Source organism: Vulpes lagopus, chromosome 2 (genome assembly GCF_018345385.1).
Source record: "Vulpes lagopus strain Blue_001 chromosome 2, ASM1834538v1, whole genome shotgun sequence".
Classification (NCBI taxonomy): domain Eukaryota; kingdom Metazoa; phylum Chordata; class Mammalia; order Carnivora; family Canidae; genus Vulpes; species Vulpes lagopus.
In genome coordinates, this window is record NC_054825.1 from 50141535 (window position 1) to 50167793 (window position 26259).

The window sequence follows — 26259 nt, forward strand, 5'->3', positions numbered from 1 at the left end:
CTGAGATTTCTCACCTAGCAGGCTAATCATTGTGAAATTATTATGGGAGGAGAAGCAGTAGCTACTTGTAGAAAGTGGTTTGGAAAACTGACTTAGCCATTCCTGTGGTGTCTGTTTTCAAATGTTCCCATCCCACGAATCCACCTTCTGGCTTAATGGCAATATGGCACTCCCAGCTGTGGTGCTGTGTATGGGCTTGCTCATTTAAACTCTTAAAGCTTAAAAATGGCTACCACAACACTGATTTTATTCCATTTCGCTTAGTCATTAACATTTAATGATTACCTTATGTGCAGAGCACAAGGATGGAATATATTTAAAAAAATAGGAGATGTGTTTTCTGGCTTTAAGCTGTTCAACTCAATTCAACAAGCATATTGAGGATATATAAGAGAAACATACATTTCCTTTGGTGATGGTGGTTGAGGAGGGGGAGAGACTTACAAAGAAAGTCACCATCAATCCAGTGCAGTACCACAGTGAGCATCTGCCATGAGAAAAAAGAGCACAGGTTCATCAGCCAGCTAAGTCATGATTTGAATCCTGGATTTGCCACTTCTTAGCTGTGTGACCTTGTTTGTGTCACTCTAGCCTCAGTTTCCTCATCTGTAAATTTGGGATGATAATAATACCCACTTCTCAGGGTGTGAGGATTAGGAATACTGCATGCAAAATATATAACAGAGTGTCTGGTGCATGACAAAAATTCAATAAATAGTTAATATTATTATTAATAATTACACTGGCCTTCAATACTATACCTGTGCTCTGAAAGGTTAGAGAATGAAGTGACAGTTGAAGGGGGGTTAGTTAAGGTGGGTTTCCATGAGAAGTTGGATTTGAAACATTTTGAATGAAGGAAAGTTGTAAACAGAAAAGAAAGGAAGAGCAGGTTGTAAGAATGAAGCATGCATGTGGAAGGCAGGATGAGAATGCATTTATTGAACATGGATGTCACCAAGCAGTTCAGCTTGCTTGTCTTGGAGAGTACTTTGGACATGATCAGTGAGAAAAGCAATTAGTGCCACATGAAGATTCAGGGGCATTTTAAGAAATAGGTTAAGGCCAAGAGCAAATAACATTGTACTTCGTCAACCCAACATTATTGTACAGGCAAAATTAAGTTAAAAAGAATGTTAAGGACAACTTCAAAAGGGAAAATTTACCACAGGAAAAGTCCTGACCATAGGTGACAGCTGAAAGTTAGGAAAGGACCACTCATTCAGCTTTAGTTTTGTGATGCTGGTGGACAAGCAGTTAAATACATGTATGTAGAGAATTTTTATTTTTTGTTTGTAGAGAATTTATGGTCTTTCTTAGCACTAGCAGGACTTTTGCCATTACCTGCTGCCCTCCTGAGTCCTGCAGAAATGTGGTACCTCCTGAGAGGTACAGGATGCAGTGTCAATGCCCAGATTTGCCCTGCTCTGGCAATGTTTCTGGCGATTAAAGCTAAAGACCTCAGAGTCTGGAGGGAAGTGTTTGGGTTTGAAAGGAAGCAAGCATCTCCATGAGAGTGGACATCCAAAGTCCTGGGTGAGACGACTGGACATAAACAGAGGAGTTGAGTCTATTATACGTAGACCAACCAAAGTTCTACCCAAGACCTGATGTTTAGGCTTGGGTTCAATCTTTTTTTTTTTTTAAGATTTTATTTATTTATTCATGACAGACACACACACACACACACACAGAGAGAGAGAGAGAGAGAGAGAGAGAGAGAGAGAGAATGAGAGAGGCAGAGACATAGGCAGAGGGAGAAGCAGGCTCAATTCAGGGAGCTTGACGGGGGACTTGATCCTGGGTCTCCAGGATCACACCTTGGGCTGAAGGCGGCGCTAAACCGCTGAGCTACCCGGGTTCAGTCTTTTAGTATAAGGGAGTTAACCCAACATTTAAGGACAGTCACATATGATAATGTTATATATAGCAAAATTGGCCACTAGTTTGCCCGCACCATCAGTGTTAAGAAACGGAATTGTAATTTTTAATGTAAAATTTACTGTCCTCATTGCTTTTGTGCTTATTGTAGAAACCATCATCATCACCATCATCATTATTATTACTTGTATATTACAGGTCTCTGTCATTGACATGAAGATGAAGACCTTTTAAAGGGACAAGTCTTTTACTTTAATGCTTCAAAACCCTTTGGGATCTATTTTCCCTTTCCTAGGTATTAAGTTGTGATTAACAGTGTGCCTATTATAGCATTAAAAAACACTGAATAATAGGCACTGCTGTTTATTCCAAAGGCCTATTAAATTTTAATTTAGAAATAAACTGTTAACCTTCTTATATATAAATAAAATACCTTCCCTAAAGAGAAAAAGTAAATCTCATTGAGGTCCCTTGGTGAATACCTTATATATCTTGAAAACAGAGATAGGGAGATCTTGCAAATCAGAGTACTAGAGGGGGACTCAGAGAGAAGTATTCATTCATTCATTTAATAAATATTTATTGTGGAGCTAGTATATGCTAGACTTGGTGCTAGGTGCTGGGTATACAGCAATGAATAAAAAGGAATTATGATATTTCTGTAGACTTTGGTTTTTCTGCTCTCTGAAATAAATATATTCATTTTTGATGCTTATATATCACTTTGAGATGATGATAATGCTCACTGAGTTTTAAAAATAATGCTAATTTCATTCAGATTCCACTCACAGTTTGAGAACCTGCTGAGGGCTCGGGTGACAGTTTTACATGTGATTATGCTGTTTGATTTAATAAGAAGAGCACCTTATATCAGCTCAGCCTCTCAGAACATCCTGTGGGAAGGAGGGCAGGAATTCACCATTTGTCAATGAAAAAATAAGGCTCGGAGAGGTCTAGTGAGTTGTCTAAAGTATCACAACTGGCTAATGGACAGATTGGGGCCAGGACCCATTACTTATCTTGATGAAAATATTTTCCTATCCTTTTTTTTTTTCTCTTCTGTGCTGATATATTTGTATTAGATACTCTTAGGGACAGTTTTCAGAATGTGTGGGATATTCTCTGATAGACATCAGAGTCTCCATTTTTGTCTTTCCTCACAATTTATACTTGAGGTAAGTCCCACTTCCTTCTGTAGTTACCTTTTGTATCTGGGAAGGGCCATGACTAGTTGCCTGAGGCCGTTTTTCATCTAGACTCTTTTCTTAAACATTGGATTTCCTTTCTCTTTAAAAAAGGTCACAATTATCTAAAAGCAAAGTGTTTTATCTGGAAATTCCAACAGAAAGCATCTTTGCCAATCTATCTGTTTAGGGACTTTCTATAAAGAAAAGGAACTTGAAAGTGATATATAAATGCATATTTATAACAGGCAAGTCAGATACAATGTTTATAAAACTTAGATCCTTACTTTACCCATATGTGTTTGTACTTTTCTACCACCAGCTTTCACAGTATCTTTCCCACTTGGAATGCACTCTTTCTTACCTTCTTCAAATCTTAATTATCTTTCAGCTCGAATCCCACCTACTCTGTACAAACCTTTCTTGATTGCTCCAAACAGAAGGCAGTTAAACTGACATTACCTTTTTGATGTCTCTTTTATTGTTCTATGTTGTTGTAATTTATGTTTTTACTTGTAATTCATTTTTCAAGTTTGTCTCCCCAACTAGATTGTGAACTCTGTAAGGACAGGCCTCCACTTCTTTTGCATCTTTGCAGCCTCTCTAGCACCTACCAAAATGGCTTGTACACAATAGATACTCGATAAATACTAGTTCTTTATTTTAGAATTTCCCAGAAGTGACTAAGTGACAGATCTGGGTATTCTAGAAGCTCCAAGAGTATGTCAATCACCTGGCTATCACATGACTATCATTGTGTTAGACATTAGGAAGAGGTAAAAAATGCAAGGTCCAGTGCATTTTCTGGAGGATTTACAAACCTCACAGAAGTAATATTTATGCTTAGGAAACACTAAGAGTGAAAAACAATTATGTGTGTGTGTATCAGATGAAATTGGATGATTGATGTGAAGGCCAGATCTCCAACGTGGCTACCTTGTAGCTCTGTATATTCTGCATTGAGTCTCCGAAAGCCTGGAATTTACCCATTCCTAGTGTCCTGGAATCTTGAACATAAATCCACTGGCAGGAGTGGTTTTGTATTATGTTCCTACTACCTACATTTCCCAGGGACTGGCCCTTTTCCTTTTTTAAAAAAATTGAAGTACAGAGATGCTTGAGTGGCTCAGGCAGTTAAGCATCTGCCTTCAGCTCAGGTCATGACCCTAAGGTTCTGAGATAGAGCCCCGCATTGTATTCCCTACTCAGTGGGGAGCCTGCTTCTCCCCCTCCCTCTGCTGCTCCCCCTGCTTGTGCTCTCTCACTCTCTCAAATAAATAAATAAAATCTTTTTAAAAATTGAAGTATAGTTGACATATGATACTATATTAGTTTCTGGTGTACAACATAGTGATTTGACTTTTATATACATTCCTAAATGCTCACCATGATAAGACTACCATCTGTCACTATACAAAGTTATTATAATGTTATTGACTGTATTCCCTATTCTATACTTTACATCCCCATGACTTATTTACTGGCTCTTTTCATTTTATTTCCAATGACTCTGTGATGTTTCCCAATATTTATTTATTTATTTATTTATTTATTTATTTATTTATTTATTTATTTAGGGGGGCGGGGGAAGAAAAAAAACATCTAAAATTTATTCTCCAACAAGACAGACAGCATCAGCAGGTAAAAACTACAGGGGTTTCTCCACAGATCATACATTCATACGGGCATGATTTGCTTAAGAGTTTCCCAATATTTAAATGCTATTATTTCTAAAATTTTTCCTCCATTCTACTACCTCAGAACCTCACTCTCATCTCCTTAAGACTGAACAGGATTTTTCACATTCTTATCTGGAGTTGATTCACAACTGTGGGCTTGTCCTTGGTGATTTTATCTTTCTTTTTTTGGCTCCCAATCCCCCTTGCTTCCCCATGCTCTTCATGGTAAGTTATGGGGACTCAGCTGGGACCAGAGAGCAAAAATGTGAGATGGATGTGGTCAACTCTGCCTCCCATGTCTATTGTAGGACATATGTGTATGTGAGGTTATATCTCCTGAAAGTGTTTGTAAGCTATTACATTCTATACAAATTTGTGATTATCATTATTCATGTATTTTTTCTGATTACATCTATAATAGTGCTTACTTTTGAATATGCAAGTGCAGAAAGCCCAAAGAATAAAATGGAAATCACTCTGTACTAGTTTTCTATTGCTGCTATGATAAGTTGCCATTAATTTAGTCACTTAAAGGGTCAGAAGTCAGAAATCTCACTGGGCTAAAATCATGGGGTCAGGGGCTTTGTTCCTCCTGGAGATCCTAGAGGAGCATTTCTTTCCTTGCCTTGTCCATCTTCTAGAGGCTCTTTGCATTCCCTGGCTCACTGTCTCTTCCTCTGTTCTCAAAGCAAGCAGAACCCTTGTGATTACATGAGCCACTTGTATAATCCAGGCTGATCTTCCCTTCTCAAGATCCTTAGGTAATCACATAGTCATGTTACTGTATATGGTAACATTCACAAACTTCAGGACTTAGGACATGGACATCTTTGGGGGCTATTACTCTGCCTACTACATCCTCAATCCTCCAATCCAGAAATAATAACTTGTAACTTCTTAGCATATTTCTTTAGGTTCTTCTTGCTCTTTATATATGTATTTTTTCCTTTTATAAAATGGTTATCATGTTGCATATATTGTTTTCTAATCTACATTTTACCCTTCCAACTATTCTTTTTTAAAAAATATTTATTTATTTATTTGAGAGAGAGCACAAACAGGAGGGGCAAAGGAAGAGGGAGAGAGAATCTCAAGTGACTCTGCACTGAGTGCAGAGCCTGACCTGGGCCTGATCTCACTCCTGAGATCATGACCTGAGCTGAAACCAAAAGTCAAATGCTTAACCAGTGACACCATCCAGGTGCTCCCCCACTTTCATCTATTCTATCAATAGCTTCCATTAAATATTATTCAAAAGCTTGAGTTTTACTGTTTTCATAGAATTCAATTATATTGCTCTATCATAGTTGGCTTAACAAATTCTCTATTTTTGGAATTTAGGCTATTTGAAAATTTTTGTTGTCCTTAATAATGTTCTGATGGACATATGAATACTTAAACCTTGTGATCATCTCCTTGTGATATTTTTAAAAGTACATGATACAAAAGTAAGTACCATGAAAATATTATTGAAATACATAATATTTGAATGGGAAATTTTCTCAGAAGTCAAATAAGCTAATATACTTACTTCATAGCTGAGAAAACTGAGGATAGGAGAAAGTGTTAAGTTTAAAGTAATATAGTAATTTAGAAAAAGAACTAGCTTCAACTATTTGAAACTTTAGTATGACAAAGAGCATTACAAATAAAACACAAATGACAGGGTTCTGTATCCAAATACAATAGGTGTAGGGGTGGGACATAGCTGTGGCAAGTGAAGAAGACAGCAGGATTGGTTGGGAGGGTTGGTACATTGAACAAACAAATACATTGAGCAAAGAAGCAAATATATTGAGGATAAAGAAACTCAGGTTCCTTATAGTTGGAGAAAATACTTATTTTTAAGTGTGGAAAGGGAAAGTCTAGGAAGAATCCTGAAGTGTCATATTGACATTAGAGATGTTGGCAGAAATGGATAGTTTTAAAATATACACACTAATAGATACAGGGATATTTATAGATGCATTCATATGTGTGTATGTGTATGGTACATATATAATGCATATACTTCTGAGCTGTTCATGGACAGCAATGAACAGTAGCACTGACACTCCAGTAGCAATGACAGTACTAAGAGCCCAGATCTTAATACCATGTTCCACTAAAAGGAACCAAGGCTCTTGGGTTGATACTAGGTCCATGGAAGGTGAATCTGGAATATCTTTGTGATTGTAAGACAGTGCTCAAAGAATAATGGAGACATGTCAAAAGGACACAGTAGTCACCCTGAAGTTCTCCCAGTAGTCAAATCTGGGACAATTTGAGCATCAAAATACAACAGAAGAAAATAGAAACTCACACATTCAAACTGGTATAAATACATATATGCATAAATACATAAATGAAAGATGGAGAAGGAAAAACTCTTGCCTGCAGTTGATTGCCAACTACTAAATGTAGAAAGCATAATAGAAATAGAAAGTTACCACTATCACAGTAATGGTGGACTCAGGAGAAAGTTGGCAGTGGTTGCTGAGTTTCATGGGTGGAAATCTGATGAGGTATAACATATTGGTGTACTTTTGGGACACCTTTCTATAAAATATTATTAATCAATGACAGATGAAAAAAATAATGATTTTTACAGTGGATAAACATGGCTGGAAAAAAGAAAGAAAAGCCACAAATGATAATCTAGAAGAACATATTTGTAACTTGTATAACAACCAAAGGATAAGAGTTGCTTATGTACAAAGAGCTTCCACAAATCAACATTTTGTGTTATAGTCCAATTTAAGTAGGATAAAAGATATGATAAGGCAAGTAAGACAAAATAAGACCCAACAAACATGAGGAGATGGATCATCACTACAAATCAAAGAAATACTGAGGAAAACAATATAACATTTCCCCCCAATTAGACTGGCAAAAATGAGATGATAATATGCCAGTGTCTTCATTTTTACCACAGTGCATGCCAACTAGAAAAGAAATTTAAGTGTTTTTCGAGGATGCTTCAGCAGTTGAGCATCTGCTTTCAGTCCAGGGAGTGATCCTGGAGTCCCGGGATCAAGTCCCACATCGGGCTCCCTGCATGGAGCCTGCTTCTCTCTCTGCCTATGTCTCTGCCTCTCTCTCTCTCTCTGTGTCTCTCATAATAAATAAAAAAAGTCTTAAAAAGAAAAAGCTTAAAAAAAAGTGTTTTTTGAAATGATATAACTTACAAAATGGCTGGAGTATGCCAGTGATTTTGCAAAAAGAAATTTTCATTATATATATTACACTTATTATAAATAGGAGTTTAATATATTTATTTATACTTTTATTATATATGTATAATTATATCTCATTTGAATATATTTGTGTATATTTTATATTTTACTATATACACACAGAGCTAATCTACTTTCCTGGCCAGTGTAAAAATGCTGAGTGCTTCCTTCAATATTGTCCAATTGAAAATTGTAACACAAATGACCATATACTCAAGTATTAACAAGAAAGGACAAGGAGAGGTCATAATATGATAACATCCCAGAATCATGGGTTAATATTTATTTATCTCATCCATTAACTGATTCTTGAATTCATTCTCTAAAAGTCTTGGCACTACATCTAGTATTTGCTAGAATACCTCCTTTAATTCATTCATTTGTTCCTTCTTTCTTTCAACACATATTTACTAACACCTACTTTGGGCCAGAATAGTGCTGATAATTGAGTGGGGAGCAAAAGGAGACATCGTACATCTCCTCGGGGAGCTTACAGTCTATAGAGAGAGGTAGCTGTAATCAGATGATCATATAAATAAGTTTAAAATTGTAACTAAGCTAACATTATGGGAAGGAGAGGTACTTGGTGATATAAGAACTCAAAACAGGGAAACTAAACTTTGTCAGAGAGGTCAGGAATGGCTTCCCTAAGAAAGTGTGGCTCAAGCTGAAATATAATGGATAGGAAGGGGGTTAACTAGGTGAAAAAGAAGAGGCGAGAGCATTTTAGGCAGAGAGGGGCAACACATGTAAAGGCCCTGTGGCAGGAGGTAGCATGATGAGTAAGGGGGACTGAGAAAGGCCAGTGTGGTTGGAAGAGAGAAAAAGAGGGGAGGAGTTAGGTGAGAAAAGGCCAGCAGGGCACATGGGACTAGCCAAGGTAAGTGTGGTTCCTTAATCCCTGAAGCCCAGAGGGTAGTAAGCCCAGAAACAGGACCAGCTCTATGTTTGAGGATCCCTCTCACTGCCATGCAATTTTCCCCATACCAAACTTGAATAAATAGAAACCACAAGTCAGCAGTCCCCATAGTTCCAACCTCCTACTGCCCTAGGGATCACAGATGTAATCCTCCTTTCTCATCATAAATGTTTGGAGAGGGAAGCCTCTCCGGCTTCTTGGCACCCAGCTCTTTCACCAGAGAGCATTGTGTCTGTCCTCCCTCCACCCCAGGTAGATTTCTGGATGCCCTTCAGTTTGTCCTTTCTCTCTCAATGTGCGGGCCGGAGAAAGGAATGCCACACCCATGGAGGTCCCAGGAAGGCAAATGGAAAATGATAATTGAGCGAGCTGAAAGCTGCCCAAAACATAAACTCTCACTTTGAAACCATCATCTGACTGAAATGGAGAATCATAAAACTGAGAATAATGAATATAAAATGACTAGAGTATATTTACAACGTTGGATGGCCAGAGGGTATCAGGAGAGCCAGGGCGGAGGCCATTTCACCCTGTAGACAGAGGTCTGGTCACCCAGCACTTACAGAGGTGGAACTGAATGTCTTTAAAACTGAGTCCTGTGAAGCAGTACTGAATCCAAACATTGTAATTTTGGCAGGGATGGTGAGAAGCGAAGCAAAAAAGGCTAAAGTTATCTAGACCATTCTAAGTCAGAGCCACATGTGTGCATGTGAGGAACTTCCAGAGGAAGTATTGAATAAATAAAAGCATGTTGTACAATGATGATAATATATGGTATGTTATGGTCTATAAAAAGGTTTAAAACATGCAAAATGAAGCGATCATTTATGGGTTCATCCATGCGCTGTCCAAGCGTGAAGATATGGAAGGGAAATCAGATCCCCAAATGTAAGATGGAAGTTGCTTCTAGGAGGAAGAAGGGCCACATTAGGAGGCTTGGCAAGGAGTGTGCACGAGTGGAGGTGGTATCGACATTGCTTTATTTCTTAAGCTGAGTGAGGGCACATGATGTTCATTATATTATTATCTAGGCCTTTAATATGTCCCAATATGTTTTTTAGAAAAAAAATTGACAACCTAAGCTGTTGGTGAACTACTGTTAAGGAATGGAAGCCAACACTCTCTTAACTCCTTTCTAGTGATTTAAGCACAAGATTTAGACAATTCAATCCCTGGATGGCATAAAATAGGCTCATGATAAGACAAAGGCAGAACACTAATGGGCGGAACTGAGGCCCCATTGACAGAGCTACGCGGGATGAGCTGCGGTCATTGAAGCTGTAGCAGTACCCAAACCAGAAGACCCTGGGCACAGACCCCATACATGCTGAATTTACAGTCAGCTCATCTGAGGAGCCCTGAATCTGAGTGACTCCCTGATACTCGCTGTTGTACAGGGGCAGGCAATATGGGGCTTTTACATATTTTAGTATTTCACATGGCATCAACTTACCTGCTGTCCCATGGTGCTTGGATCAATAAATGTCACCAGGTCTACAGAAAAGTAACCAACCACATTTCTCGTTTTACAAGCATTTCCGATTTTGAGGCACAAAGAGGTGAGAACTTGGGGATCCACCGAAGTCTGAGGCATGGTGGTACCAGAAGAGATGAAGGGGCCTTCTGCATGAAGCTGGTCCCCCGTTGACAGCACTCTGATTTCTCCATTGGGTTCTATCAGCATGTCCACTGTCAGGTTGGTGACACTTTCTACAGGTGGGTATGCTTCCATTGTGCCTCCTGGGGTGGGGGGAAAGCATGGAATAGGTGAAAAGGCATGTTCATGTGGATCGTGTCCACTTAGCACAGGAGGAAAAAGCCCAGGCTTTGGCAGATGGACTTGGGCTCAGATCCTGCATCTGCCATGTCTTCTGAGACCTTGGGGCAAGTAGTTTCAATGCTCCAAACTTCCTTTTTCATAATCTATAAAATGGGCATAATAAAACCTACCTCACCAGATTGTTGTTAATCTTAGAGATACTGTATCTATTATCTATAGTATTTATCCCAGTACTTGGCATATACCAGGACTCAATGAATGCCAGTTTTCATTCACCATAAAGACACCAAAGATCATCAAGTCTATGCCTATTGATAACATAAACAATGGACCTAAGGACTATGGGCAAATCCCTCAGGGGGAATTAACTGCCCAGAGCCTGTATTTATACCTTGATGACAGGTGCTCTTTCTGTTCAACTTCATTGCTTTTTGAAGTTTCAACAAGTTAGGACTTTTATCAGGAAGAAGAGAACACACACTATTATATCAAAGGACTCCTACGTGACAGCAGTTGTCAAGTATTTTTTTTAAAAATGTAGAGCGCAGGAGATGCTATCATTCTTGAGGCAGGATCCTTCCTGATAACGAGAGCTTTATAATTTATCATACTTTACCTTTTGCTCTGAATAACAGAAATCACAGAGGTGAACCTGATGTTTAGCCATGGCAACAATAGGAGCCCTGGCTAATTTTGTGAGTTAGCTTAGTGACATCCACAAAACTTACATGGCTCTGATTTTTTTTTTTTTTCTGTGAGGCCTAACATAAATCTTCTTGTATATCTACCTCTTATAGACAATTTTTTAAATATTATTTATAAAGAATAAGATACAATAACTTAAAAGTAAAAACAATGAAGCGTTCCCTAGGCAGAATGGCCTCTGGAGCCCAAGAGTATTAAGATAAACTTGGTTCATATTTTATAAATTTGCTAGGAAGTGACCTCTGCCCAAAGGCTTTGAACAGCATATATGGTTAGATCCTGAGATTTTAGCACTTCTCAGAGGCAGCCATCTGTTACTTTATGCAAAAGGCACTTTACTTAAATGTGTGTAAGTTTGTTTGGAGCTGGCCCTAAGGAAAACTGAGTTTTGGAAGGAAAACTGATATATCTGTTTAGTTAGTATGAGATGTGCTTTTCTTTAAATGGGGCCTACTAGTGTCTGCTGTACCTAAATACACGTTGTTGGGGAATTAGCAAGGTAAATGCAACAAAACAACAAAATCCACAAAACAAACACAAATACTCTCTACATCTCCCTGAGTGAATTAAATTTGTGGCTTTATCTGTCACCTATATTTTGAAAGATAGTGCCTCAGTGGAAACACATTATTCTTTATACTTAGAAGATTACTTGAGGTTTTTTTTTCTTTCTTTCTTTTCTTTTTACTTCAAAGTAGCTTATTTGTACTGTCTTCTCAGCATTATGACCATGGCTTTTTCACTGTTAGCTTTTTCCCTTTCAAAGCAATTAATTCCTCTTTTTAAAAAATATATTGCCTCCGATAATAGTCCTGTGACAATGTAGAAACTGAATCTGTAGCACATATTGTGGCCATAAGAGCACTTGAAAGATCAGAAGGGAAATGAAACAGGCAAGAGTGGAAGGTGGTGAGTGATGTGGCCTAAGAATCAGGAAACCTGGGGTGACAGTCTGGCTTGGTCAGTGAACATTTATGCAGGGCCTCCTGTATGCACTGGGCTCAGAGCTGGGCAGAGGTTTGGAAACACATGACTTCCTAGAATGGGATTTTTGAGACGTGTTAAAATTATAGGGTCTCACTGTGTTCCCATTCACCAAATATTGGTTGTGTAGTTTTGCCCTAGTGACTGCCTAGCTTTGAGCCCATTTCCCCATCTAAAAAATTGGCTTAATAAAGCTTATTCTGCTTACCATAAATAGTTACTGTATTTACAACATGGCTGGAAGAAAGGGAGAATGGGTAGAGATGAATAGGAGGTCATGGCACAGCCAAACCTTGTGGTTACAAGGTGAGAAACTGGCTGGGAAACTCCTTTCCAAGCTACAAAGCTCCCATGACAATAACTAGATGAGAGGACAGTTTGCAAAGGACAGTTTGGAAGATTCAGAAACTCCTAAGTCCTGTACTGGATGCACCTGGAGATCTTCATGGTCTTCCCCTCCTAACTTAAAAATAATCCCTTATTCTTGACCATTTTTATTGTAGGTATCTTATTTTCTCCCATTTATGCATATGAGGTTGACTATTTTGGTTTTACTTTTCTGTCAGCGGATGCATGTGAAAATTTGTAGAATCACAGAAGTTTAGATTTAAGAACGCATTGGTGATCATGCATCATCGCCCTTTCTCCCTGCACCAGTGAAGAACCCCTTTATATCATGTTTGTTAGATGGCTGACCATCCAATCCCTAGCTTGAATAATCCATTAACAGGGTGTTCCCTCCCACTCCACACTTGCCCACCCGGTGCATTCCAACAAGCCACATCTGTCCTTTCTGTTGCTCTCTCATACATGGAGCCAGGATGTGTTCCTTGATAAATATACCTGCTGGATCCCACCAAGACTCCTGGAACAACACAGAGGTAGCCTCTTATTGGCTCTGCTATGTGTTCATGGGGGTGATTTGGGGCAAGTTACTTTTGTACCTCCGTTTCCCATTCTGTAAAATAAGGGTGATAATGGTACCCACCTGAAAGGATTTCTAGGGGGATCAAATAAATGAATGGACATATGCCTAGAATAGCGTCTGGCACATAATACACACTCTATGGTGCTCATTATGCTATCTCTACTGTGCTGCTACCAGTGGTATGTAGTTGCTATTGCTCTTACCTGATGTCACATTAGTATGATATTATTATATGTTAATATAATAACTTTTATTATCACCTGACAGTGGAGAATAGAGAGTAAAGATATCTTCTGTGGACTGTTATACTAGCGGTCTTGTGTCATTTATGTGGGTAGGCCAGTAATAATATCTGCCCGATGTCATAACCTCCTAAGAGTAAAGGGCCTTGCATAGCCATGTGGCACTCCCACAGGGACTTCTGCAACTTGGGACAAGCATCATTCACTCCATTCATCCCCTTATCCACAGACCTCCTTGCATCCTTGGAGAATAAGGGTGAATTAGGAGGATGAAAGGACAGTGAAGGATCCTTACTTAGAAATTCTGTCTTCAGAGTTGGTGCAGCCACTCTGGAAAACAGTATGGAGGCTCCTCAAAAAGTTGAAAATACAGCTACCCTAAGACCAGCAATTGCACTTACTAGGGATTTACCCCAGTGATACAAATGTACTGATCTGAAGGAGCACCTGCACCCCAATGTTTATAGCAGCAATGTCCATAATAGCCAAACTATTGAAAGGGCCCAGATGAATGGATAAAGAAGATGTGGATGGTATATATATATATATATATATATATATATATATATATATATATACCTCTCAGCCATCAAAAAGAATACGATCTTGCCATTTGCAACAACCTGGATGAAACTAGAGGGTATTATGCTAAGCGAAATAAGTGAAGCAGAGAAAGATGATTATATATGATCTCACTCATATGTGGAATTTAAGAAACAAAACAGAGGGTCATAGGGGAAGAGGAAAAAATAAAACAAGGTGAAATCAGAGAGGGAGACAAATCATAAGAGACTCTTAATCATAGGAAACAAACGGTTGCTGAGGGTTGCTATTGAGTGATGGACATTAATGAGGGCACATGATATAATGAGCACACTGGGTGTTATATAAGACTGATGAAGCACTGACCTCTACCTCTGAAACCAGTAAGACATTATATGTTAGTTAATTGAATTTAAAGAAAAAGAGAGGAAAAAATTCTCATGTAAACATGGCTCTATTTCTGGACATTCTTCTGTTCCATTATTTACTCCTATACTACGGAACACATCCTTTTATAATAAAAATAATTCTTATGATTATATAAAAAAAAGAAATTCTGCCTTCAGAACTGGAGGTGACACCATTTCTGCTATCTCACAAAAGGGAAGGGGAAACTAACATGTACTAAAGACTTATTTTGAGACTGCGTGGTAGAAGTGTTCACATCTGTATTGCATTGAATCCTTCCAGCAACCCTGTAAAGTAGGTAAAGAGAGTTTTAGAGCCTTGTTCAAGGTCTAGGATGAGTTCCATAACCAGGTCATCCGATGCCAAAGCCCACCCATCAGGGGAAGGCTGAGGTGCAATCACAGGGCTGAATCTTGAGCCATGTTTGCCATGCTTGGTGTGCTCAGTTCCTATTTATGTAAGAGGCTGAGAGCAAGATAAATATTTAGGCAAAGTTTTAAAGAGGAAGAAAAGTCTGCTTGTAGGAGCACTTTTGTAAACCAACACAACAGACGCAAGGTATTTAAATTGGCACAAGGTTGACCCAAAACTGGAATTCAAGGTTGTGTAGACCAATCCTCAGTAGAAACTTTACAGTCTTATTTACCTTGACTGAGAAATGTTTGGAGGAATTTCCTCCACGTCGGGAACCGTTTCTCATTGACTGGCTGTGCGTGCTGTGCTAAAATGCCCGCCAGCTCCTCGGAGATCTTCACCAAAGCTGGCTCCTGCAGAAACAAATTAAATAGAACCACAAGCAATTTTACTACAGAAATGAAAACTGCTTGTGGAGTGATTAAAAACCAGGCCTCCAACAGGCAAAAAAAATGTGGTTACTGTTTACCCAGAGTCAGAAAGCCATTTTGAAATTTTTCTCTAATTTTCTAGGCATTTCAGTTTTCATATTTCAAAGTAATTTGGCCCCTAAATATTGCAGCGAGTCATGCCTATTGTTTCTGAAGGGCAGCCTTCTGTCTGGACATCAGGAAATTCGGCTGCAGACCCAGTGCAGCTGACCAGCTGAGTGTCCTTGGGCAATGGGCCTCTCCACTCTGGGGCTCAGTTTCCCTTTATGTAAGATGGGGGGTTAACTACCTTGCCCCAAGATCCTTTAGAGCCGAACGTTTTTTATTCTATGACCCTAACAGGGCTGACTCTAGGAGAAATTATGGGGTTGAAAGAGTCTTTCTCTGGCACCTCCAACTCTTTAAGCTGTACCTTTCCCCCTTTTGAGGGCCCTTCACATTCTACAGCCATAAGATTAAAGCCTGTAACTTCAGGCTAATGCTGTAAAGGTGAGATTATAGGTGGGAGCAGATTGGAAGAGTGAGGTTCGGAGAGGGGCTGGCATTCCCTACTAGTGAGAGCCTCATCTGACTAGACCTGAGACAAGACCCCTTACCATCATCAAACAACCCAAAAACACAGAGCCCCTTGTCAAAATGAAAACAGCTGGAAATCCCCTAAAGAATAAAATGCCTGACTTTTTGATATAAAAAGTCTGGGGTTGCCAGGGCCATTGTTTATTTTTTATTTGGATAGTCTTAGTTGACTCTCTAAAAATTTTCAAATAGAAGCCACATCTTTAGATTTTATTTCTGGCAGAAGTAAGGCAGGGCATTAGATATAAAACCATTTGATGGCCAGTATTCATATTCAAAATACGGAATGCTGACAAGAAAAACTCCAGCTTTCTTTGGGTTGTGGGGGCCTTCTGGGTCTATGTGTGAGTGCTCAGTGATTTGAAAGAATTGGAAAAGAATCCATTGCTTTGGTGAGTGGGGTTGAAATGAATCTTAGAAACGACCTGTATACTCATTTATTTCCAACTTCCCTGACATTAACAAAGTAACGGTCCTACCCACCCCTACCCCCCACCCCCAGCTCCTCAGGATATCTTTCATTCTGGGTCCAGTGCCCTCTGAAAATCTATAATAGAAGACAAATATCTGAGAGCATACTCTAGGCAGGTCCAAATAATCTGAATAATTTCTGAAATATCCAGAAAATCATTGTGCAGGGGCTGGAGGTCTGTTCAGAAGGATTGGGGAAGCTGGCTTAGGCTATGAGCCTTTGCCTGGGAAGGTGGAGGCAGGGAAATTGCTGTCAATTGCAGGGGGCCTTTTGCCTTCCATGCCCTGCACCCTGTACATCTTTGCTCTTTACTGGACATTGCCTCAGGTCCCCATAGCCCTGCATCTCAATCATAAGCATACACAATGTGCAGTTTCAACAATCTGGACCTCCTCGTTGCTCCCTCTTGGAACACTGTCCTCCAAACCCACCTTTCTTTTTGTTTCATACTTGTTTCAGTTAAAAGCATTCTACTCTATCAAAGAAGACCAGTCATCTGTGATTCATGAGGTGCTGCAAAGCTGGGATGCTGAAGCATGGCTGTTGATTCCCACCTTGCTCAGGAAAGCCCAGTGTCAAGGGAGGAAGCCTCACACGCCAAGCCCTCCCTCAGGACAGGGGAGACTTCTTTTCTGTTCTACTGTGATTAAAGGGCTTTTCCTGCCCTGCTTCTGAAAAATGTTAAAACATCTGTGCAGTGATCTGCCATGTGGCTATTTACATTAAGACAGTCCAAAGAGAAAGAATTCATTTATTCATTTGCTCACGCATAGATCAATAAATTACAAATAGGTGGAGTAGCAAAATCACAGAGACAGAATAATGGTGGCTATCCAGGACTGGGAGTGGGGGGAATGGGGAGTTGGTGTTGCATGGGCATAGAGATCCAGTTTTGCAAGATGAAAAGAGTTAGGGAGATGGATGGTGGTGATGGCTGCCCAGCATTATGAACATATTTGCCACTACTGGACTGTACACTTAAAAAATGTTTAAGACATTAAATTTTTGTTATATGTATATATCACAATAGAAGCAATTGGAGGACAAATGACAAAATGTCAGGCCTTCCTTTTAAGTAGCTAAACTAGGGAAAAGAGTGTCTATGTGTTTTAGGGAGGTAGAGATGGAGCAGAGTCACTGAAGGAATAGGTGGAAGTTTTGCTACCTAAATCTTGATACTAGATCTCCATCAACTTGAGAATCGTTGACTCTCCCCAGACAACACGTGAAGAGGGGCCTCTGTGACTTGTCCTGTGATTCCTACTGTAGCCTCACCTCTCTCCTCTCCAGCTCCCAGCCTTGCCCCAAACTCCCCTGGTTCAGTCTCCTTCTTCAGCCTCCTCTCCTCTACTTCCTCCCCTGGCTGCCTCTTCCTCATGCTAAGTTACTCCAGGTCACACCTCCCCCAGGAAGCCTTCTCTGTCATCAGTTGGGTATCCTTTCTCTGTGCTCTCCAGCTCAGGGGGGCTCCCTAATGGCATAGCCAGTGGCTTTGAGGTCATTTGGCCCAGTGCTCTGTACAGGGAACACTCAATGTGGAATGAATCATAGCGGTAGTGAACATGGACCCAGACCTGAACAGCTGGTTACAGAATAAGGGAAAACATGAAACGTCTCAACAGGCCTCCCTTCTTGCTGCCTAGGAACCACCTAGGGGGATGACCACTTAAGAACCACCAATTCTTCCTGGGTAGATATTATGGGGTTCCCTGCTTCTGAGAGGCTTTGGGAAGATAAATGAGGTGACATTTATGAAGTGTCACCTCAGATGCAACATGCTATGTGAGGCCAATAATTAACTTGTAGGGCTGAGGCTTGTGTGAGGCATCTGGACACTGTGCCAAGCTGCCGTCACTGCCTCTGCTTCCACAGCCAGCCATTCTGCTGATCTGCAGCATTTATGGTGTGCACAAAGCCACAGCAAGGGGGTAAATTTCCTAGAGGAAAGTCTGCTGCAGGAATCTGGAGGATGAATCGTGTCCCGTCATGAGAAGTACACAGCTGAAGGCATTGGTGGGGTGATGTTCACTAGAGGATGCTGGGGCACATGGAGGCAGCTTAGGGCCGTGATTAACTCTCTAAGAAAAAGATATGAGCTGGAGTAACGGGGTGGGTATTAACTATTCCATTAATTTATTTTGAAAACATCTGTTGGGAAATTGCAAAGATGGGTATACTAAGAATGGCCTTAGTACCAGTGAAAAGAGAATTGTCCCCCTACCAAACAACCGAATCATACAAACCCTGCAGGACATGCAGCTCATATAATCAAGGCAGCAAACCAACATTCCATATAAGAGCCCTGTTTTGTCTCCCACCATTCCCACAAACATCCCCCAACAGCATAGTTTCTGCTGAGAACTTGCATACTATCTGGGCGCCGGTGGATGAGGCCAGAGCTCACAGCCAGGTGCAGAGGACTCTGTCAGAGCAGTGGAGAGACAGCTTGAAAGCACCCTCTTCTTTTCTTTTCTTTTTTTTTTTTTTTTAAGGATTTAATTTATTTATTCATGAGAGACTCAGAGAGAGAGAGAGGCAGAGACATAGGCAGAGGGAGAAGCAAGCTCCCTTTGGGAGCCTGATGTGGGACATGATCCCAGGACCCCGGGATCACGCCCTGAGCCAAAGGCAGATGCTCAACCACTGATCCACCCAGGCACCCCTAAAAGCACCCTTTTCATGGGTGCAGCATGGCTCAATAGCCACGGAGGGCCATCCGATGTCTGATGCCAGTTCTCAGTTTCAGAGGGGAGGTTTCTGTTCTCTAATGATTATCACTTTGCATAGGTCAGACACAAGTACCAAACCTTTAAGGGCAGATGCTGGTAAAGGAATATCTGCCGTGATCCATCCTTATTCCCTTCAAAATGAACTCAGGTACACCTAGGCGCCCACACACACCCACGAACATAACCACACCAGACAAACCCCTAGGCTCATGGGGATGGTCAAAACTGTGTACATGGGGATCCCTGGGTGGCTCAGCGGTTTGGCGCCTGCCTTTGGCCCAGGGCGCGATCCTGGAGTCCCAGGATCGAGTCCCATGTCGGGCTCCCGGCGTGGAACCTGCTTCTCCCTCTGCCTGTGTCTCTGCCTCTCTCTCTCTCTCTCTCTCTCTCTCTCTCTCTCTCTGTCTATCATGAATAAATAAATAAATAAATCTTAAAAAAAAACCTATACATAAAATACTTTTCCTTGTCAGAGTAGGCTCACATTCATGAGCTCATTCGGTCCCTACAGTAACACTCCAAGGTAGGCCTGCACGGTACTGTGCCCCCTGCTTTACAAATGGGAGGTGGAGGCTCCTAGAATGAAGAGGCTTGTTGGCGTTGTCAGATTGTGTTACTGGGTGATTTTTAACATGGACTAAAGACAGAAAAAAATAGAGGTTGTGGGAATGAATGCTAGCTTGCTTTCTTTGCCTCCTCCTCAACTCCTAAAGTGTGTATATATAGAAGTATGTGTGTGGGGGTATATATACAATACATAAAATGTGTGTTATAAGCCAGCAGTGGTGAGGGGGTGGGCATCTTCTCTATCCTACAAGCTTGTAAAGTGAGTAGTTAGAAAGTTTCACTTCGGTGAGTCACATCAAGGTGGTAGACTGCCCAGTCAGTGTTTCAGAGGTCCCACCACCCACACGGAGTAGATCATTTAGAGCTAACGACTCTGGGGGTGTGGAAAGGAAAGTATGTATCTTATAGGTGATAAATGGATGTTAGAAAAATTCATTTTACTTTTTGGAAAAAAAATCAGATTTCCAGATTCTTCTTCCATCATGATTACACCGGCTCTGCCAACACACATTAGCTGCTGGTCTTTGTGGAGCTGATAGCTCTAGAGCAATTCCCATCCAGGAGAAACTTTGGCAACATCTTTGCCATTGCACAGGCTTGTCACACTTTCTCCAGTACTCACATTTACCCCCAGAGTGCATTGACAATAGTCACGACCTTGGAAGTTTTCCAAGATACCTGCAGAGCATAGAGCACAGGGCCTCCCTCCACCCGACCAAGACATTCTAAAGAGTCTTATCTGTCAAGTATGGACCTTGCCTCTCAGCCCACTCTCTTTTTCTATCAAGAAAGTGTAAATTTGAAGGAAAAGAGATATCACTGAAAGAAATTCGTGATCTCTCAGGGGAAGCTGCTAGCATATCCAATTTAATATTGCCCTCAATGACTAAAGCTACTTCAAACTCCAGAGAGTTAGGTTTCCCAGGTAAATTCTGTGTGTGTGTGTGTGTGTGTGTGTGTGTGTGTGTGTTGGGGGGAGGGTGGGAGAGGGGAAAGTGAATACAAATTAGAATGCTCTAAGTATCAATCTCACCAAAATCTACTTTATTTTAGAAGCTTCTTTGCTAGATCTGCAGTGGTAGATTAAGGAAAATAATGTCCTGGCTAATCACTTCTAATCTCTCACATCACACATTGGTGGTGTTCAAAAGAGAAACCAAGGAACCTAGCTAGATTGTTCTGCTTCATAAAGATTTCTGATATCTCTAAATGCAGGAATGGAGGGTGGCATAAGGTCAGAAGGGCAGGACAATGACCTAAAAAACTAAGTAAGACTGTCATTGTTGAGAGGGGCCATGTGAACCATGTAAGTCAAATGCTGCATGTTACAGGGGATGGGACTCCCACACCCACACACTGAGACTGTAGGAGCTCTCTTGCTGCCTCTGACTCCTAAGTGAGTCTTCTTCACCAGCCTTGCTGCCTCCTTCAGAGCGTAAAGTGTGGGGCACTGTGAAAGGTGTTCAGGATGTGAATTGGTTGGTGGCACAGAGATGGAGAGAAGGGAGGGATTCCAAATTTGAGGGCAAATTTAGAAAGGTTACTTTGCTGTGCATGGGATGCATTTACCACTATGGTCATTTTCTTAGGTAAAATAATAGCTCTCACTTACTGAAAGCTTACCATGTGGCAGGCCTGTGCCAGAGATTTTTTATATTTATTATCCCAAAGCCACTCTTGGAGTAGATATTATCATTTCCACTTCATGTCATACAGCCATGAAATAGCAAACTGGGATTCAAATCCAGTTGATACCAGTATGCCAGAGTGCAATGGGATCTGTTTCTGTAACCACCATCAGAGGGCATAAATGGTCACTCTGGGTCAGATTAGATCATCCATATGTGATGCAAAGGCTGTGCTGTCAAACTAATGAAAAAAATGGTAGAGTGGACATCTGTTATTGGCCACCCAACATCTTTGTCCCCTTGTTCAGGGTAACGATGTCCCAGACTTCAAGAACTGCCCCTACCACATTCTTAGCCGTGTACAAGTTGATTGAGAGTGACTCACCCTCAACTCCCGTGTTCTTTCTTGCTATTGTCTTGACCAAGGACAAGCTCCAGGAGCTACTGGCAGCCATCTTACACCCCTGCAGACAGCCAGCCTTAGGGTGGAGCTGACATTAATGTGCAATGAGGAGAGATGGAGAGTCACTGCCTCCTTAGTGGTATTGAGACACTGGATTAAGCCTTGTCCAAAGTCAGACTAAATCCTTGGATTTTCAATTAGCTGAGATAATCAAGCCATTTTGAATCGGATTTTCTGTTACTTGAAGCTCAAACATTTTAAGCAGATATAAATGGGTGGGCCAAACCGTGTGCCCACGTCTGTGCTGGATGCTTTCAGTCAGCAAATGTTCTGATTGTCTGTGTGTTGGTTACTCTCATTCTGCAATTGGTAAGTGAAGTTTTCACTCCTTTCTCTCCATTAAGATCATTAGGAACAGTCCCTCTTTAGAGTACAAAAATATGCTGAGAAGATGAAGGAAAAATGAAAATGTCTTCAGCAAGTCATAAACTACTTCCCACACCTACTTAAAGTTTAAGGACTGCTTTAATACTCCATGTTTAATTGTTAATTGAGAATTTAAAAATCAAAAATGCCAACTTTGCCTTCGATGAGATGGAAAATTATGCTGCTGTAGAAGGTAACATAATGTAAAACAGCCAACATTACCAAGGCACACAAATGTTTTTGGTATGTAAAATTGCTTTGTAAAATATTTGCTCCATCTGCTGAAAGCGGCAAAGACAATTTTCCCTTGATAGCTAATGGCCCATTTCGGCTGTGTGGCAAGTGATTCGCTGCGGTGGCGGCTCTCATTAAACAGAATGGTGAAAATGCGGTATATAATTCCATACTTATGTAGCATTATCCACTCCCTGCTTCTCGAGGAGTCTGTCCCTCATTATGTAGGCCTCCACCTTGTACCAACATGCAGGCCTAGTAGTTGATTTGACTGGAGAAGCGTTTTGTCCAACTGAGGCACATATGTTGTGCTTCCATTCCAAAGCTCAGCACAACTGCTTCACCCCGACCAGAAACACTAGAGAGGTTCATTCCTTTTCAACTTTCCAGCACTTAAACTGCTGTTTCTTTCCCCCTCCTCACAGGGGGCCGTGGTTTTCTTTCTAGGCTCACCCTGTCGCGCTGCATGCTGGGGTTTCAATAGATCAAGATTAAGCGTTTCTTGAAATTCTTAATTGAACTTTGCACACGCACAAAAGCAGGAAATTTGTCCCCCTAGGGCCCAAACTGCCATCCTAAGAGCCCAACAAACACTGTCCTTGGTTCCTGATGTACCCTGCAGTCTTGTGATCTCTCTCTTGAAAGGAGTCGTTTACACTACGCCCTGAATTACTCCAACATCTGCTAAAGGAACAATTAAAAATAAATAATCCAGGGTGGTTTAAAAAAAGAAGAATATGTTCATGGTCTGGGAATGATATTAAAAAGTAGTTACAGCTGCAAGTGGCAGATTTTTAAAAAATATTTTTAACGTGGGGAAAATGGGTTTAAAGGAAATTGTATGAAATAAGAGTGACATCAAGTAAATACATGAGTGTTTTAAAGATTACACAGCCTTTTGAAGCCGTAACCATGCAGTTTCAAAATCAACCGTCAGTCGAAGTGGCCATAATTCTTATTATTGGTAATAATCTCTTTCTTACCAGTTAGAGAAATATCATGGGTTGAGAAACTGCATGTGCTAAAAAAAAAAAAAAAAAAAAAAAAAAAAAAAAAAAAAAGCTCTTTAGCTGGAAATCGAACACAAAAGAAAACACATGTGCCCTTTGGACTTCGATTTTTTTATTCAAGTGGTAGAGGAGAGGGGTGAATTTGTGGAATGAAATGAGACATTAGGAGGAGGATTTTTATTATTTTACTTTTATACAAAAAGAATGGGTAAGCATTTACTCTTCTTGATCAGAATGAAGAGCTGTACCTTCTTCTGTATTTCCACATGTATGAATGTATATACTTGGGCAGATATGATAGCTTTATGTACTTATTACTGTCTTCTTTCTACAGACCACGTTGGTGAAAACACCAGAGTAATTAGTCAGTGAATTCCAAAGTGAAGATTTTGGTCGGATCTGGTGCCACGATAGGAAAGTCCGAGTCTTCTCAAGGGCATCCCTGTCTCACCCAGGGGCACGGAGGACAGACGTCCAGAAGCAAATGGCACAGTCGGAGGCAGAGAGTAAAAACTCGTTCTGAATCTGTTCCAAATACCCCTGTCTGCTCTGTGGTTTTCAGCAAAGCAGATATTTCCAAAAGAACTCCAAGGGGGACTTCCTGGATGTGAAAACACGAACCAATTCTCGTTTCTCTCATCTTTTGCTTTATTCCTTCCTTCCACGCTGTTATTGCGAAAAACTGGCAGTTAAATTCAATTGATTCAGAATATTCCGGATCCATATGGCCGCCAACCCTGGAGCTGAGGCGGCCATAGCGCCTCACTGCTGTTCTCAAGCATTTGCCTCTCCCCTAGTCCCCAGATGGTGGGAGTAGCATTTAAACCTCCTTTTCTCTGCCTTGTACAATAGACCTTGGCACCATTTCAACTGTTTACTCCGGTAATTAACAGCTCTGATACCACAACAATTACAACTCCTACACTCTCACCACAATAATGCTATGAATTAGTGAGAGCTAATGGCTGGAAGGTAGAGTGTTTCCAGACTGTGAGATCTGTGCATTTTTAGAATAAAATAAAAGGTACAAACAGCACGCTTGCAGTAGACAATGATTACCTAGTAATTAGTTTACACAAAGCTTCCTATTTAATGGCAAAACGCTGTAATTAACGTGTGACAGAAAATCAAAGGGTACTTTGTAAGCATATGAAAAATTAACACTGCAGGCCCATAGCTTTATGTACTGATTAGAAGCATATTAAATCAATAGGACACACAAACCAACAGCTTGTGTAGCTGGTTATTATAGGTCCTCGGAAGGGGGACCCGGCTTTCATGTACTTGGGGAGGCAATTTCCCTTCTCCTGTCCTCTTTCTCCAGCCCAGTAAAGTACCTCAAACCTTTCCCTGGCAGCTTCATGAAAATAACCATTGAACTGGAAGAAAACATTCTAAGTCATTCTCAGAGATAAGGAAAAATATGTAAATGATTAAAGCTTTCCAGTGATTGTGGTGACGTGCTGCTACGCTAATTAGAAAAGACACCAACTGGAACCAGAAAATGAAGCAACTGGGTCTCGAGCTTGTGGTCAGAGTAAGCTCTACTTTATCAGGTCAATGCCTCTTTATTCGACATGTAGAAAATTAAAATAACTGGGATAATTTTCAAATGATAAGAAACCACACTGGTTTATTTTTTTAAAGGTTTATTCTTTTAAAGGTGTTATCTGGTCAATCACTGGGTGGCCACAATTGGATCAATAGTGCATATCTTCAACAGCCACAATCCTATAGAATGATAATTGACGCACAGAACAAAATTCTAGAGGCCTACAAGATGCTAAAAGACCTTCTAAATCACCCAAGGAAGATTAAATTGTATATACTTGTGCAATGTTACCTGCAATTTAACTGTAATACAGTTTTATGGTAATATTAATAATAACAGGGAATATTTCTTGAAGGCTTATTGTGTGCTAAGTACATTGCTAGCCCATTTACAAGGGTATCTTATTTAATTTTCACCACCCACCCCCATGAGGCAGGTACTAATATTATCCCTCTTTACAGATGAAGAGTTAGAGACTTGGAGAGCAAAAGTGATTTCCCATGGCTCCCCTCTAGTGACCTTGATGTGTCTGGGCTACAGAACCCTGAGGAGCCAGACCACCTCCTGGTTATCCTAAATGTTCAATTATTGAGACTAGCCTATTCCAACACTTATTCAGCTTAAGAGGGAGTTTACCACGCCAACCAGAACTAGGAGACAAAAACAAACAAACAAACAAACAAACAAACACCAAAGTATGTGGCTGCTTATCCAAAGAACAAGGTTTGAAATGCCCACCATATTTTTATTGCCACATTTAATCTTGAAGTTTGGCTACTCTGAGCTTCGTGAGAATTTGTTTACAGGCTTACAAAAATGATCACGCTCCTGTTTTAAGTTGAGAAAGGCAGTGAAAGTTTGTCACTTCCATGAACCATCAAAGGGTGGTATCTAAAACTCACTCTCATCACCCAAGAACATATAAGGGTATGAGAGGCAGTTGGGTTACAAAAAACTGAATCCTTAGGGACTCCCCAGCAGGGCTCTGGCCCTTCTACAGCTCTCAGGTACGACTGCCCTCCTACCTCTCAACTCATTGCTTTTGGGGGAAATTCCAGCACAAAATTCTACTGTGTTGGGGAATGTGTTTTTCCACATCTCTGTAGAAAGCAGAAGACCTGTCCCTCAGGCAGCTGGTCACAATGGCAGGGACGTGGGGGAGAACACTGCTCTGGATTTTCAAACAAGGGGTCTTTTCTAAGTAGTCTCAGCTCAACGTGGCAAGAACATTGGGCCAGGGGATTAGATGTGGGTTCCGAGCTAGACACCATCATTTATTAACTACATGAAGTTGGGCAAGTCTCTTAACTACCTAAAGCATCAGTTTCTCCACCTGTAAACAGAGTAAC

At 40.7% G+C, this 26259-nt stretch overlaps 1 protein-coding gene and 1 long non-coding RNA gene across 11 annotated transcripts in view; one reads left to right on the plus strand and one right to left on the minus strand.

Annotated features, from left to right (window-relative positions):
- Nucleotides 1-26259, plus strand: part of LOC121482764 — a 93321-nt gene that overhangs the window by 61321 nt on the left and 5741 nt on the right. For 5 of the 6 annotated variants that reach the window (XR_005985620.1, XR_005985617.1, XR_005985618.1 and 2 more), the window contains 2 exons: nucleotides 10412-10574; nucleotides 23693-24895. This is a non-coding gene — a long non-coding RNA (uncharacterized LOC121482764). Of the gene's footprint in view, nucleotides 1-10411; nucleotides 10595-23692; nucleotides 24896-26259 lie in introns of all 6 variants that reach the window. The other variant, XR_005985615.1, reaches the window with a different exon arrangement.
- IQCH (IQ motif containing H) overlaps nucleotides 1-26259 on the minus strand; it is a 200001-nt gene that overhangs the window by 42448 nt on the left and 131294 nt on the right. For all 5 annotated transcript variants that reach the window (XM_041740511.1, XM_041740529.1, XM_041740525.1 and 2 more), the window contains 2 exons: nucleotides 15115-15235; nucleotides 10332-10618 (listed from right to left, as the gene is read on the minus strand). In XM_041740511.1, coding sequence (XP_041596445.1) covers nucleotides 10332-10618; nucleotides 15115-15235 — 408 coding nt within the window. The remainder of the gene's footprint in view (nucleotides 1-10331; nucleotides 10619-15114; nucleotides 15236-26259) is intronic.